Below are 14550 nucleotides of genomic sequence, written 5' to 3'. Positions count from 1 at the left end.
TCAAAGGGTGCAGGGTTTCAGACCGAACCCCCCATTGGTCTCTCTCATCTTTTCCTTGTGTCTGGCCTGGACGAGACCAAACACCACTCCTGCAAGCGTCATGCGTCCTCCTGTCCGCCCCCCCATGCGACCATCTGTTCCAAGGTTGGCCCTCTTGCTGCGCATGTTGCTGATGAAATAGGTGCGGACTTTGCCCTGCTGCTCGCTCACCTGCAATGACAGCAGCGGTCACAAAGTGTGGTAATCCTCTCTCAAAGACCCTCAAGATTTTTAATATCAGAAATTCTTCACAAATACGGTTACAATACATTTACCTTATATATCTTATACATTATACAATAATGTCCTCTTCCTGACCAGTGATGCATCTTTTCCATCTGTCTACTGTTTCTTTTCACCAGTAGATGTCTCCCTTGTTTTATTTGTCTGAGCTTGACACAGTTTCACGACACCTCTGCACAACCTTTACAAAGAACTTCACTGAACTTTACCGAACCTGAACTGAACTTGTGGCAACCTAATGGTCCCCCATTTCACTGTACTTAAAGGTGTAGCTCAGCCTATATCAAAAACACATATTTTCCTCTTACTTGTATTGTTATTTATCAGTCTGGATTATTTTGGTGTGAGTTGCAGAGTGTTGGAGTTTTGGTGTTTAAAGCGCCAATTTTTGAGGCTTGTGCAAGGTGATCTACCAGTAGATGCATGCTTCCTGAACAGACACCGTCTGAGAACCTGGTGTCAAGGTTTTATTGTACATCTATCAGATTCACGCTTCCTTCTGTGCAATGATACGGCTGGTTGGTGTAGTTTGGTAGAAAGAAAGTATTTCCTACATGAAACTGTTCACATCAAGGTCTGTGTGTCATGATTTCTGAAAAGAAACATTGCTGTTGATTTTTTCCAACTGATTTATTTATGTATTTATTTGCGCTTTAAGCACCACAAGCCGAGTGCCATCTAGTTTCATTATATTCGAGAGAAGACTGACATCTCTACAGCAGATATCTTCAACACTCACACCAAAGCAATCTAGATTTATAAATAACACTTCAGGTAAGAGTTAAAATATGTATTTTTGATTCTGGGGTGAACTGTCCCTTTAAAGACAAATGACAGTAAATTAACATCAGCCACTCACCCCCTTGACAAAGATTTCTCCACGTAGTTCCAACACAAAACCCCACTCTGCCAGGATCCTGCGCGTGGCCTCAGGTACTTGGATGCGCCCGCTCACGCCTGTGCTGTCCATGCGGCTGGCCAGGTTCACTGTCGACCCCCAGATGTCATACTGGGGCTTGGTGGCACCGATCACCCCTGCCACTACCGGCCCATGGGCAATGCCTATTTCAATCCAACACAGACAAGTTATTTACTTTAGTTAAATAATTACATAATATTAAAGGAATACTCCACCCACAAAATTATGATTTGTATGTTAGTTAGTCAGCCAGTATTGCGTTGAATTCACAAAGAAAACTTTGTCTTTTCTCATGCCTCAATGGTGAATGAAGAATCTGAAAACTGAGAAAATTCTTGATGTTTTGGAGTAAAAGGGTTCCACGTTTAACAACAGCGAAACTCCATTCACGTCCATTTCCAAGTTTCATTTATCCAGTCGTACGCTCGGCTCCACCGAGCAGAGTTCAAACGCACATACTTGTCCAACCCTGCTACTTGTCCGTGCATGTGTTTTAAAATGAGAAAATGCGTGTTTGGGAAGTACTGAGCATTTGACTGAATAATGAGACTTGGATTAAATCTCTGTAAATGGATGTTTCGATATACTTTTCCTGTTGTTAAACGTGCCCTCCTTTTAGTCCAATACATCAAGAATTTTCTCAGTTTTTGGACTCTTTATTCATTCTAGATGCATGTTAGAAAAACAATTTTCTTCACAAATGTAATGCACCGAGTGAGTAACTGATATACAAATAGTCATTTTGCAGTTGAGGTACTCCTTTAAATCTCTGGCACAAGAAACCCTTGCGGAGAGCAGTTTATATCAACTGTCCATTGTTTATGTGTGTAGGTGGTGAGCCACTTAGCCACTTACCCACACGCAGCTGAAAGTTTTTGGCAGAGAGCCTGTTAATCTCTCTCAAGGTCTCTTGCATTGCCAGCGCGAACAAAACCAGCTCGCTCAGGTGATTCCATTCATCCATAGATCCCTGAAAAAGATAAACACAGATAGTCAGATAAGATATCAAAGAAGGTGCAAATGATGGTAAGGCAGAATAATAGCTGAATTTGTGCTTTAAGATGTCATACCTGTTTGTCTGGGGCCAACCCGGAGGCTGCCATGTAGCAGCTCCCAATGGTCTTGATCTTCTCCACATAGTGGAAATAGGACTCCTCCAGCAACTTGTGGAATTTTTAAAGATAAAGACATAAAATTAGACCACAACCACATATGTAGAGTTGTGCAATGGGTAGCAATCCCATTTGTTAACAGTATGGCCTGGATTAAAGCCCCTGCCTCTATATTTTTTATTCTTATCAGCTAAAGATGTAGGAGAAGACAGAATTCTTCTTATAGCTGAAGATATTTAAAATTTGCAGATATTTAAAAGATGAGTGAGAATGAATGTTTGTATTTCTCAGTAACCAGAAATATACTATACTGCTTTGCACACATAATTCTCTACCCTTCAAAAGCAATACCATACTCTGAGTATTTCGCTTTATTCACATTTTGATGTACCGTATAAGAGTAAAAAAAATAATCTGAATAAACCAGGCACACTTACAGTTTAGGTCACACGCTCACCTCGTCAAAGCCAGCAATGATCTCGTTCAGTAGTCGAAGGCAGTCCACTCCCTCATGTTTGATCTCTTTCTGCTCAAAGTACTCATTGAATCCAGCAATGGAGGCGAACATAACACCAACTTCATCGTAGGACTGCGAGTAAAGCTCCTGAAATGAAAATTGCGTCATTCATGTTCACTCTAAAAACTTCTTTTTTGACTTCTATATAGAATAATCTATTCAGTAAGACATTTAGTTAACTTCCTGAAAGTTAAGCAGTTCAATAAATCACATTAAACCTTTCTGTGTGAAGGCATTCAGTAAATAACACAGATTTCATTGAAACAATAGGAACTTAAAATGAGGTTTGCTTAATTTCCCTTCCATTTAATATGTCTATTAAAATAAAAATATTCACCCACATCGTCTTCATTAGCTCTTCTTGAAACAGTGTTAAAGGGATAGCTCACCCAAAAATCTTTGATCAACTGAGCAGCACAAGCTGAGAGTGATCTAGCTCCATTACGTATTTGAGAGAAGGCAGAGGTCTATATGCAACAGTTGGCAACTCACAATACAACAGTCTAGATTGATACATGGCACTACGGGTAAGCGTTAAAGTACGTCTTTTTTTTCATTTTGGGGGTGAACTGTCCCTTTAAACCCACAGCTACAGCAATTATATTCTGATATTTACAATTGCACATTAGAATTTAAAACAAATATTATTATTTATCAAATATTATCTTTATTGGCAAATTGTAATAACTATTACTTTTGGATAAATTTGGACAAAGGCAAAGAAGGCCAAATAATTTGAGGAGACAAAGCATGTGTACAAAGAGGCTCAGGTTGTGTCTTTAGCACCTCATCATTCTTGCTCCGGTCCAGAAAGTGTCGTGCCACATGCACAGGCAGGATGTTGTGTAGTAAACACTCGTTGTGTTCCCGCAATTCCCTCATGTCTTCTACTTCCTGTTGGGCCTGTAGACGCCACAGGAAGTCTAGTCTGGCAGTGGCCTCCCACTGGAAAGTATAAGATAGATAAGACTATCAGAGGTCACTTGCTTGAGTGGGACATACTCCAGAGGGTCATCACCACGGCCCAGAAAATTAGCGGCTGCCCTCTCCCCTCCCTCTCCCCTCCCCTCCCTCTTTAGGCCATTGAAAGCACGGACAAACAGGTTAAAGAACACTTTTTATGCCAGAGACATAACCACACTAAACAATGCAAAAGTTTAATCACTGATATGGATATGCAATGCCTGCAGAATGTGAATGTGTGTGTTAGAGTGTGTATGTGTGTGTGTGTGTGTGTGTGTAAAATGTGTCTCTTGCCTGCTGCTTGAGGCTGCTAATTATTTATTTTATAGTTTTTAAATGATTTATTTCACAGTTTTTTATTACCTTTTTGTAGTTTTTCTTAGTTTTATATCTCTTTTGCACTGTAAGGATTGCCTTTCAATTTCATTGTACTTGTGCAATGACATATAAAGACATATTTTATTCTATTCTACACATCTGCTCAGTTCAGCAGTGGATAGATTTGGTCTCGATAATGCAGGTTAGATGTTGCAATTAAAAATACAACAAGCAAACTAAACTAAACAGCAGCAGAGTTCAACAGTACCTGCCGTCCATTGTAGAACACAGCAACAATAAACATGACCATAAGAAGGATGGAGATTCCCTTTCTCCTGACATAGTGAGACCTGTGCAGAGGTTAATAAAGAGAGGAAGAAGATACAGGTGTAAATAAAGTAAAAAAAGAGGAAAAATGTGACTAAAGAGAGAAAAACCTGTGGTGGCTGGTGTATATTTTACACCTACTTGTGTAGCATATCATGGCGTGTGAGTGTGAGGAAGGCCAGGTGGATGAGGTAGGAGTAAACAGCCACTGCCAGCAGCAACACCGCCAGCTTCAGCAGAGAGTTCAGACGCAGGAACACGGCACAGGTCACCATGGCGATAACACCACTCAATACGAAGACCTTAGGAGACAGACGGAGGGAAAAAGAGATAAGAGACACTGAGGAAAAGAAAAGCATTTACATTTCTTGAAGAAAAAAGGAAATTGGATAAAAAAAACTTTTAGTTGAAAATGTGATGTTTTATTTAATATGAGACCAAATGCTTGTGCTGATAGATGTTTTTGTTGTACATTATTTATATTTAAAGTAATGCCATCTTTACCTCAGGGTAAGTGCAGATGGTGAGTGGACGTGCAGCTGTGTTCGTTCTGTCCATTACCTCAGCCTCCCCTGTGTCTGTGAGAATGCACCATACCTGGATGAAGACGCACAGCACAAAATACACACGTCAGTGTACAAGTCCTTCGTTTTCACAGATAAGAAACAATAAATTACGACGATGATATGTTACTTTGTAGGAAATGTTCCATGAACTGCAAGAAATTTGAAGAATCGTTTTTTTTAAAGCTGGGGAAAACTGTCTACAGAAAAAAGCTAGGGAAAATTATATTTATAATAATCTGTTACAAAAAATTAAAACTTATGTCACCAAATTATTAAAAAAAAAAAAAAATTAGTTTTTTAAATTTCTTTTTCTTTTTTGTTGGTTTTCATTTTTAATTACTAATTTTTAGGTAATTTTCTTGTATTTTTTCCTAATTTAATGCAAATTTTTGGGTCATTTCTTCTTTTCTTGCGTATTGCCTTCTTCCCATGTTTTTGAAAGAAATCAAGCCAATTTGCTCAGGGTTCAAAGAGTTAAATTTTGCTGTTGTTGTTCCTGGCTTCATATGAGTAGAGGAAAAACTCTAACTCATGCAATGTAAAATGTTGTGGGCTACTGCTAATAATGTCAGCATGTTGTATTTGTGTGGAAAATGCATAGAGCCTTTATATGACTATAAATCAGAATTAAGCCAAAAAAAGGCAGTTTTACGTGGAAAATTCTCCAAAAGAACAGACACAACCAGGACAGCAACATAAAAAAATTATTCAGGAAGATAAACTGTATTCAACATTTTAAATGTATATTAATCTGGCCGTGTGATGTTCAGACTCTCACCATGTCAGTTGAGACCAACCCAAAGTTCATGATAATGGCGGTGAGGGTGAGGAGGTTGCGAGCACTGTTGTTTTCATGGATCCAGCAGCAGAAGTGCTGCAGTAGTATAGGAGTGCTCCTGAACTCTTCAGCCAGGGCCAACAGCAGCAGCAGCAGGTAGACGAGCAGGAAGACTGAGAACTGGAGGACAGCCGGGTACAGCCTGAGGAAGAGGAAGGAAGATAAGATTAGGACAATATATCATGATTAAGAAACAAAAGGAAGTGTTTGACATATGCCCCTTTCAAAAGTGTGAATTTCATTGCAAAACATAAGCTGCTTTTTTAATAGGGCTACAAGACACATCATAAATAAAATAACAGTAAAGACCATGGCTGAGTATTTCCCTCCTGGGACACTTTTGCATATTTATTTTCTGTGCTCACTAAATAAGGCCAATGGGTAGCTTTATATCTACACAATTTCAAGGGAATTAAAGGATTTTTTTTTCCAATGAAAAAACTAAACATGTAATTTAATGATAAGAGACAAGTTTACGATAATGTGTTTAACCAACCATTAATAATAATAATAATAATAATAATAATAATAATAATAATAATAGCTATTATTATTATTAATTAATTTATTTATTTGTTTATTTAAAATGTTTTGTTCAGAAGTTAATTCAATGGAAAGTAATTTTCAAATCCTACACATAATGTAGGATATTAAAGCTAATATTTTTTTAGTTAGATATTGTTGATATTGTTCAGTTCTTTAAATTCAGGTTCTTCAGCACTTTAAAAAAAATAAAATAAAATTAAGAATGTATCATATCTTGAAGCTGCAGTTGATAATTTATCTGCTATTAAACTACAAAGAAACATAAGAGATCATCTTGAGTCATGTTCAAGTTTGTTTACTGGAAAAGTGATATTAAAGTGAAAATATCATTGACCTTGAGCGTACTGATTAAAAACTTAACAAAGTTTTATTTAAATAAAAGGGCATAAATAGCCCATTTGAATCTGATAAACCCGTAAAAATGAAGTTCTCAATGTGGACAGTGTCTGTGTCTTCTCACCTGGCGCAGGAATAAGCGCCTGACAGCCATGAGGAAGAGGAGCATGATGAAGGAGCAGACCAGGTTGGAGTTGAACATCTCATCTCTCATCTGGGAGAACTGGACAAACCAAAAGAGATCAGAAAGATCTACATCATTTACTCATGTCCTCCTTCCAAACATCGTCTGAACCAGCGTCTTTACCTTGTCCTCGATGTGCGTGTCTTTGAACACCAGAGTCAGAGGAGTGATGTGCTCCCTGTGCATACGATCACTGCTTCGAACCTCAATGGCGTGCTTGATACGTTTGTTTATCTCCTTGGAGGTGGAATGCCATATGTTGGGCACTGAGCCGTTGGTGAAGGAGGCGAGGATCTGTAAGAGGAGAAATGATGGTGTGAGATGAATCGGGTTGAGCTTTTAATGGTTAAAGAACCTCAGTCATGCTTCATGTTTATCGATATTTTTGTATCCCTGCACGTACACTGTTCATGTCGATGACGTTCCGAAAAGGCAGCTCTGGTTCCAGGTTCGATTTGTTTTTTTCTGGACTTTGGGGGGCTCAGCAGGATCGACTTTGTTCGTTTCCTCCTGATGGCAGATGAGGAACGTGTCGATGTTGTGTTTTGAGCAGAAACTCGTTCCTGTCACGGCCGTGACCGGCTTCTGTCTTGTAGGTGCCCTCCAGACAGTCCAGGGTCGCCCTTGAGATGTGGATGCGTCTGGATGAGAGAGAATAGAAACAGAGATGTTGTATAATTTCATTCAGACTTTAGAAATGTGCTTAGCTTTTCTTTTTTTTTTTTTTGTTTTTCCATATATGAGGAGACCCAGGACTTGACAAGTCATTTACTGTAGAAAACCAAAGTTTGGGTTTACATAATGGACTGTGTAATAAAGATAGATGGCATGACAGCTCTGTAAAAGTGAAGCCAGAACATCTCGATCCCTCTCTGCTGGCCAGCTGCAGTATAACACATTAACTCCGCACCTTCCATGTTAGCAGATGGGACATGGGCAAACTAAAACACCAAAGTACATGTCAAATTATTTTTTTTTTCCAAAGATGACATCTGCACTTTTAAGGTAGTTTTTTATCATGCTGCATTTTCTAACAAGTTTGGTTTTAATTAGTGATTTAATGTTTTAAAAGGGAAGTTTTGATGTCAATGTTTTCTAGCTGTTATTGACTCGTTGTTGGGCTGGCAGATGAACGGGCAGGAACTCAAAACCAGAGCAGCGGCTCAATCCTCCGATCAATACTGTGGAGGGGAGGCAAGGAAGATGCTTTAGGAGAGAGGAGTTGAGGCAACAGGCATTTTAAAAAAATGAGACATCGATGCTTGGAGCCATCATTTTAAAGCGATGTCAGTTACATATGTAGCTTCTTTTACACTTTGAAGGCGCTGAAAAGGCTTCTGCAAAGTTCACACCTGTGCAGCCTTGCTCCTTTCTCCGTGAGATGCATTTTAGAAATTTTGACATCTTTTAAGATATCAAGCTGTGATCAATTTGCAGGTAACAGGCAGGAGGACGGAAGAAAGAGGAGAAGTGGAGTTTATTAATAGACAAATGGGAAGTTGGAAATGTGTTGTCTATCTTCATATAGTCTTAAATTGGCATGTTTATGCGAACTATAATGGAAAAGCAAGCCACGTGGGAGCGGCCACGTATGAGGGTAACAAGCAATAACACCTCTTGCTACATCGTGCCCGAAGGAGCCAGTTCCTATCCACAAGTGCACAGCCACAGCATCATGTGACTTATAAAACTTTTTTTATTAAGTTACAGATATAGATACAAAAATAACAGTGGGATCCAGGCAAAAGAGAAAGGGGTACTGAGTCATAGATGGAGCCCTGTCCCATAAAAAATATCTGTTAATCCAGGCAGAGATTAAGTGTGTTGCATCGAAGGGCTACTGTTACTGGTAACTGGCACTAGCAGAGACCACTCACCCCGGTATGCCCCCAGCCTCCAGCATGTTGGCTATGCCCACGTCCCAGGACCAGACGTCAAATTGCCATTTCTGCAGGCCCAGCACCCCACACAGGACAGAACCTGAGTGGATCCCGATCCTCATATTCATGTCAAAGTTCAGCTGCGTCCGCACGTATCTGGTGTTGGTGAGGAGTAAAACAACCACTTAGTGACAGCAATTGCTCATTCTGCACATAAACATAGAATAGTGAAATTAAAAGTATCATTGTTTTGCAAGAGATGGTTATGATAATCCCCGAGAAGCGAGATTAGACTGACTGTATGGTGTTGATCATAGCCAGGCCCAACTCAACACAATGACGGGCATGGGCACGCTGTGGCTTAGGGACACCTGACACACAATAGTAACAGTCTCCCAGTATCTTTATCCGAAGGCAGTGGTGCTCCTGTGAGGAAAATAAATTAGAGGATGGAAAATTAAATATTGATAGAATAGAAAATGTATGTTATCTCAAAAAAGAACAAGAGCTCAATTTCTCACCTCTGCCAGTCGGTCAAAGCGTCCAAAGAGCTCGTTGAGGGTTCGGACCAGATCCTGGCAGACAGGTTCATGGACAACAGTGTGAAGCCCTTGATGTCTGCAAAAAGGATGCTGCAAAGAGGAGAAAAACAGCTGTAAAAGAAACACTAAAACATTTTTGGTTCCCTTGAACACATGCAAATAAAAGCTATGAATTTCTTATTTCCTAAATTCCTCTTATATAAGCCTTGTAAATACTAAAATACTATCATTGTATGTGTGTGTGTGTGTGTGTGTGTGTGTGTGTGTGTGTGTGTGTGTGTGTGTATACCTGACATCTTTGTACTGGTGAATGTAAATCTTGTGAAACTCCTGAGGATTGAGCTCATCTTCCATAGAGCTCATATCAGCGATCATCTCCAAGGCAACAAAGCGAGGCAGGATCGACAGCACCAGACGCTCCTGAGTGGCAAAATGATCAACTCTGTTTGACAGTGTATGCCATGACCAGCACAGGTCAGAAGACACATTTATTTATCTTTTAAATTATGATGAATATGGGTTAACACTGTCTAAATATTGATTATTTAATTTATATTGAATATTTGAAAAGGTTTCAGTACTCATTTGCTGCAGTACTGTATCAGCTGCACTGTCTCTCTTATTGTTACTACAGTCACTCTGCTGTTCTCTGCTTATTTTTCATTCATCATCATCATTATTATTATTATTATTATTTATTATTATTATTATTATTATTAGTTTAGCTTAGCTAAAAGCTAGTTTACATCTGTGGTCCCTGGGCAGGAAAAAACTAAATTAAAAATGGTAAAATCAAAAATGGTGTCAAATATCAACCTTTTTTTATTATAATTTTTGGAGGGTAAAAATTTCAGTTTCGTGACACTTCACCGTAAATTAACCTACAAAGGTCTTGATTTCGTTTCACTACCTACAAAGGTCTTGATTTCGTTTCACTATTGGTTAGGACACATATGAAACGGAGGATTTGGGGGTCCTCCCTTAGAACATTTTTAGCTCCAAACAGTTAATTTTCTGCATTCTGGTGAACTTTTATGCACCGATTTGTGCAGTTTTCTGCATCACTTTATGATGTAAGCATCTTTAAGCAGTTGCTGTTAATTTACAGCCAATCTCCAACAGTAAAATGCCGTATTCCTGTAAAAATGCTTGATACTGTAGTTAGCAATGCATTGTGGGTTGCTCCTATAGAAGCAACAGGACAGAGGCCTTTCACAGTACTCTGCTGTTTAAATTATAGGTCACTACAGTATTTTTTGGAAACAGGGTGTTGTAGGGAGAATTTGGATCTTGGTCAGAAGTTTAAATTAACGTTAGTATTGTAATTCTAACAACAGGCTTGTGCTTTTTGTTTCTCAACTTTCTTTCAGAAACATCAGTGGGTCTTGCGTCTACAAATTAGACGGTAATTGGAGTTTTTTTTCCCAGTATCTTGTTCATATTTCTGAAAATGTTTGATATCAAACTGATGCTCAACAGGCTGTCTAACTTGTTTTAATGTCATTTATCAGTGGGAGGAGATTTGAATAGCTCAAGCAGTAAGCCTATTTACAGGTGATTTGCCGATTTATTTTGGTGATGTAAATATAATTGCAATTGCAATGTTCTATAATTGAGTGGGGCAAGTCCCCTGCATCCCTCCCAAAATCTACACCTAAGCAAACCTACAGTCACTTTACCTGTCTCTGGTTCTCTTGCTCTAGTTTGAGGCGACCCTCGATGCAGCGCCGTGTCTCCAGGAAGACCTGCCGCTGAGCGTGGTCTGTCAGGTAGTGGATGAACAAGCCAGCTGTGTTCATACCCAGGTACAGCAGGCCTTTGGCAAACACCTGCATCCAAGAGAGAGATCTAATTCACTTAGACTAAGAAACCTCAATGCATTTGGGCTAAGACGAGAATAAGAAATACAAAATTGTGTCTTCTTTTTGAAGGATATCAGAGGGAAATTTAGCGGATTCAGCGCACTTGTTGTTTACAATATCTGTAGATATGGAGTGATAACTGTAGTTGATTATGGAGTTATAATTGTGGAAATAAAAACTGTTGCCATTAATGTTAGTTAAATATAGGCTACAGTACATTCATGGCTTGCTCTGCACAATATGCTGGTGCACCCAGAGGGGAATTAAAAAAGGTTTGATATACAGGAAAAGCATAGACAGACATTACACCATCATTTTTTTTAAAGCCTTAAACAGTGCAGTTACCTCTTATTATGAGGATCTGGAAAATAAAACTAGGCATATAAATATATATGACTTAGCTCTGACAAATCTTTATCTGTGATGAATCTGACTAATATTTAATATAAAAACAAGTAATAAATGAATGTTATTTAATAAAGATACACTGTCGGTTTAATTGTCTTTGTAATATTTTTCAAAGAACAGTGTTTTAAATCAGTTTGGCAGAAGAATTTCTCACCTTTCTCAAAATCACGCCATCATTGTAGTAGTGCATCACCTCCAGCAGAAGGTGCAGTACTGAAGTGAGTGTGCCGGCGCATATGGCCCACAGCAGAGGTAATGGCAGCAGCGTGTATGTGGCGAACAACGTGAACAAAACGTACCACGATGGATCTTTTTCCAGTCCATACACCAGTCCTCCCAGCACCTGTATTGTCTGAGACAGCCAGCTAGCTAAACCAGCGTAATGGAGCCACCGTGGGGACATGGAGTCTTTGCAGGATAACACCACAATGCACAGCGCTACAGCTAACACCATGAAAATGCCTGTCAGGCAGACACGCAGAGTGTCTGTGACCGCCTCAGGTGCCAACGCCAAGTATAGAACCAACACGTGTAGCTTGGCGACTGCATCGATTACATTTGTGAAGGCTAGAGAGTTACGTCTTTGGTGAGAGTAGTGTTGCTGGTAGAGTTTCTCCAGATCACGAGACTTGAAGGTGTGCCTCAGGGTGGGTATGTAGACTCCATGAATTGTGTGGCCCCAGTGCACAAAGAAGTCAGCATCGCTGGCGTATTCATTATAAGAACCCCTGACACTGTTGCATGTGCTGGTGGAGCCACGAGACTGGGAGGGGTGCACTCTAAATGTGGAGGAACGGCGTTTGGTGACCCCGCGTGAGGCCTTGTTGCGGATTTGTCTGTTGATCTCCTCCATGTAGGCATCCGTCACAAAGATTTTACTTGCTGGTTCCACACCCACCTGTCAAACACAACAGAAAATAAGATGTGTTTACTGTACTCTTTTTGCTGGACTTCATACGATTCCTACACACGACAAATGGGATGTAACGGTCAAGAGATGAGTTGAAGAAATACTTTACTTCCCAGATGACAATTTGTATAGTAACTTTTTAAAAACTTGAGCAAATGGGCTTGATTTCTTTTTAAAAAATTGAAGAAGGCAATGAGCTGCGAAAGAAGAAATGACTTTAAAATTAGAAAAAGGGGTAATTATAGGAAATTTGTTTTTGTGTGACTTTGGTGAATCCGAAATAAATCTTAAAAAAAAAACAAAGTCACACAATAACACAAACAAACCACTTATCGAGGCATTAGTAGACCAGCAGCTCCCATGTTCAGCGATGTAAAGTTATTTTTTTACCCACTGGAATCTAGCTAAAGAGAGCGGTTAGTTCCCCATCAGAAGGAGCTGTCTGTCTGTTTCTGTGTGAAGTACTGAGCATACAACTTGATAATTAAGACTTGGATTGTACTGCACAAGTTTTGTGAGTTTGTGAACTGATGTTTCAACATAGTTTTGTTGTTGTTAAGAATTGAGACAAGAATTACTTCAATTCCAGTTTTTGGATTCTTCTTTGGAGTCTTGCAAAAAAAAACAAAAAACAACAGATTTTCTTCACTAATTCTGTGTAACACAGGGAGTTATTGATATACTGTACCAATGGTCTTTTGGGGGGTTAAGTATGTCTTTAAAATTGGAAAGCAAATTAGTTATGGCCACTTACAAAGCAGGTGTAAAAAAACTACATCATTTTCTCAATTCCGTGAGATGTACACATGTGGCTTTATTTTTCTATCTATCTGCCTGATTTCAGCTATCACATCAGTATAAATAAGGCAAATAGAATTTCATGTGCTTTTCACAGCATTACAAAATTACACTTTTAAGCATACAAATACTAAGTACATAATAGTGACACCAAAATTATTTGTATAGCAAGAAACACTAATTGAGAAAGTAGGTTGGGTTTTTTGGGGGTTTTATGGGTGAACTGGCCCTTTGAAGTTTTTGTTTTGTTAACTGAATCGGATGGTTTGGAGTCATTCTGCAGTGGCTTAATAATTTATGTTCATGATGTGACTGCAATCAAACAGTTTCATTTAAGCTCAATTTTCTTTGGTTTGTGTAGAAAAAGGCAGCAGTTCAGATGGTACCAGGTCTGTCCCCGGACCCACAGCCCTCACAATCCTGTACAAAACAACAGAAAACAAACTGGAAGAAGCAGCAGCTCCATCTGGATGCAGCAAATCTTCTGATGCGGTATAATAAATCACCTGGGCGCTGAGCTCCTGCTGGATAATAATGTGTTTTACAGCGTTCTGCCACAGCATCTTTTTCCGCCGCAGCCCCGGGGACAGGGTCGCGGTCAGACAAGTCGGCTCACGCAGCTCCATGGGGGAGACCTGTGTTGTTTCAGAGAAGGTCACCATGGTGATGAGTTTAGCCGACCTCATCTGTTGGTCTCAGATCAGGAGGAAGCCGCAGCCTGGAGTGGGACGAGAGACATTGTTGGAGGTGGGAAAAAACAAAAAGGTGGTGATAAGTAGAAGAAGAAGTCAGACTTTTCTCACAACATAATAAATAGTCACTCTTAAAGGGATACTCCACAAATTTTATCCATCACGTTCAGTAAACTAGTCATGGTTAGTACAACTCAGCCCTTGAAAACACAGTCATCTGTGGTCCTGGAGAAGCTTTATCAAAGTTCACCCTGGTAATGCCACAGTGATGTCATCAGGGTTATCTCAGTTTGGGTTTGGAGACAACAAATATATAACAGAAAGTCTTACAAGAGCTATGGAGTTAGAAGACAATGTGTGTTTACCAGGCAGAGGGGTTTTGCAGTTCTAATGAATGATACTTCTGAGTTGCATTATGGTAAATGTAGTTTGAGTCTTACTATAAAATATAAATATAAGTCAGGATATTTCAACCTCTGCTGCTTGGATTTTGATTACTTCTTTTTTTTCCTGTCATGGGAGTGCATTTTCAAAAGGAAGTGTTTCTTTA

General features: G+C 39.4%; 1 protein-coding gene across 1 annotated transcript; it reads right to left on the bottom strand.

Annotated features, from left to right (window-relative positions):
- On the bottom strand, positions 1–13970 carry si:dkey-206f10.1 (adenylate cyclase type 8). Its single transcript, XM_042503924.1, is given in 23 exon segments — positions 1–210; positions 1142–1344; positions 2057–2171; positions 2272–2364; positions 2771–2917; positions 3617–3775; positions 4380–4461; positions 4580–4740; positions 4943–5035; positions 5783–5986; positions 6849–6947; positions 7032–7202; positions 7312–7352; positions 7355–7454; positions 7456–7549; positions 8786–8944; positions 9087–9214; positions 9310–9368; positions 9371–9420; positions 9620–9750; positions 11010–11159; positions 11755–12498; positions 13815–13970. Coding segments are annotated over 23 exon segments (3549 nt in total).
- Positions 13971–14550: the final 580 nt, after the last annotated feature.

This window comes from Plectropomus leopardus, chromosome 16 (genome assembly GCF_008729295.1).
Source record: "Plectropomus leopardus isolate mb chromosome 16, YSFRI_Pleo_2.0, whole genome shotgun sequence".
NCBI classification, from domain to species: Eukaryota; Metazoa; Chordata; class Actinopteri; order Perciformes; family Serranidae; genus Plectropomus; species Plectropomus leopardus.
Note: the sequence above shows the minus strand (reverse complement) of the source record. Positions and strands in the feature narration are given on the sequence as shown.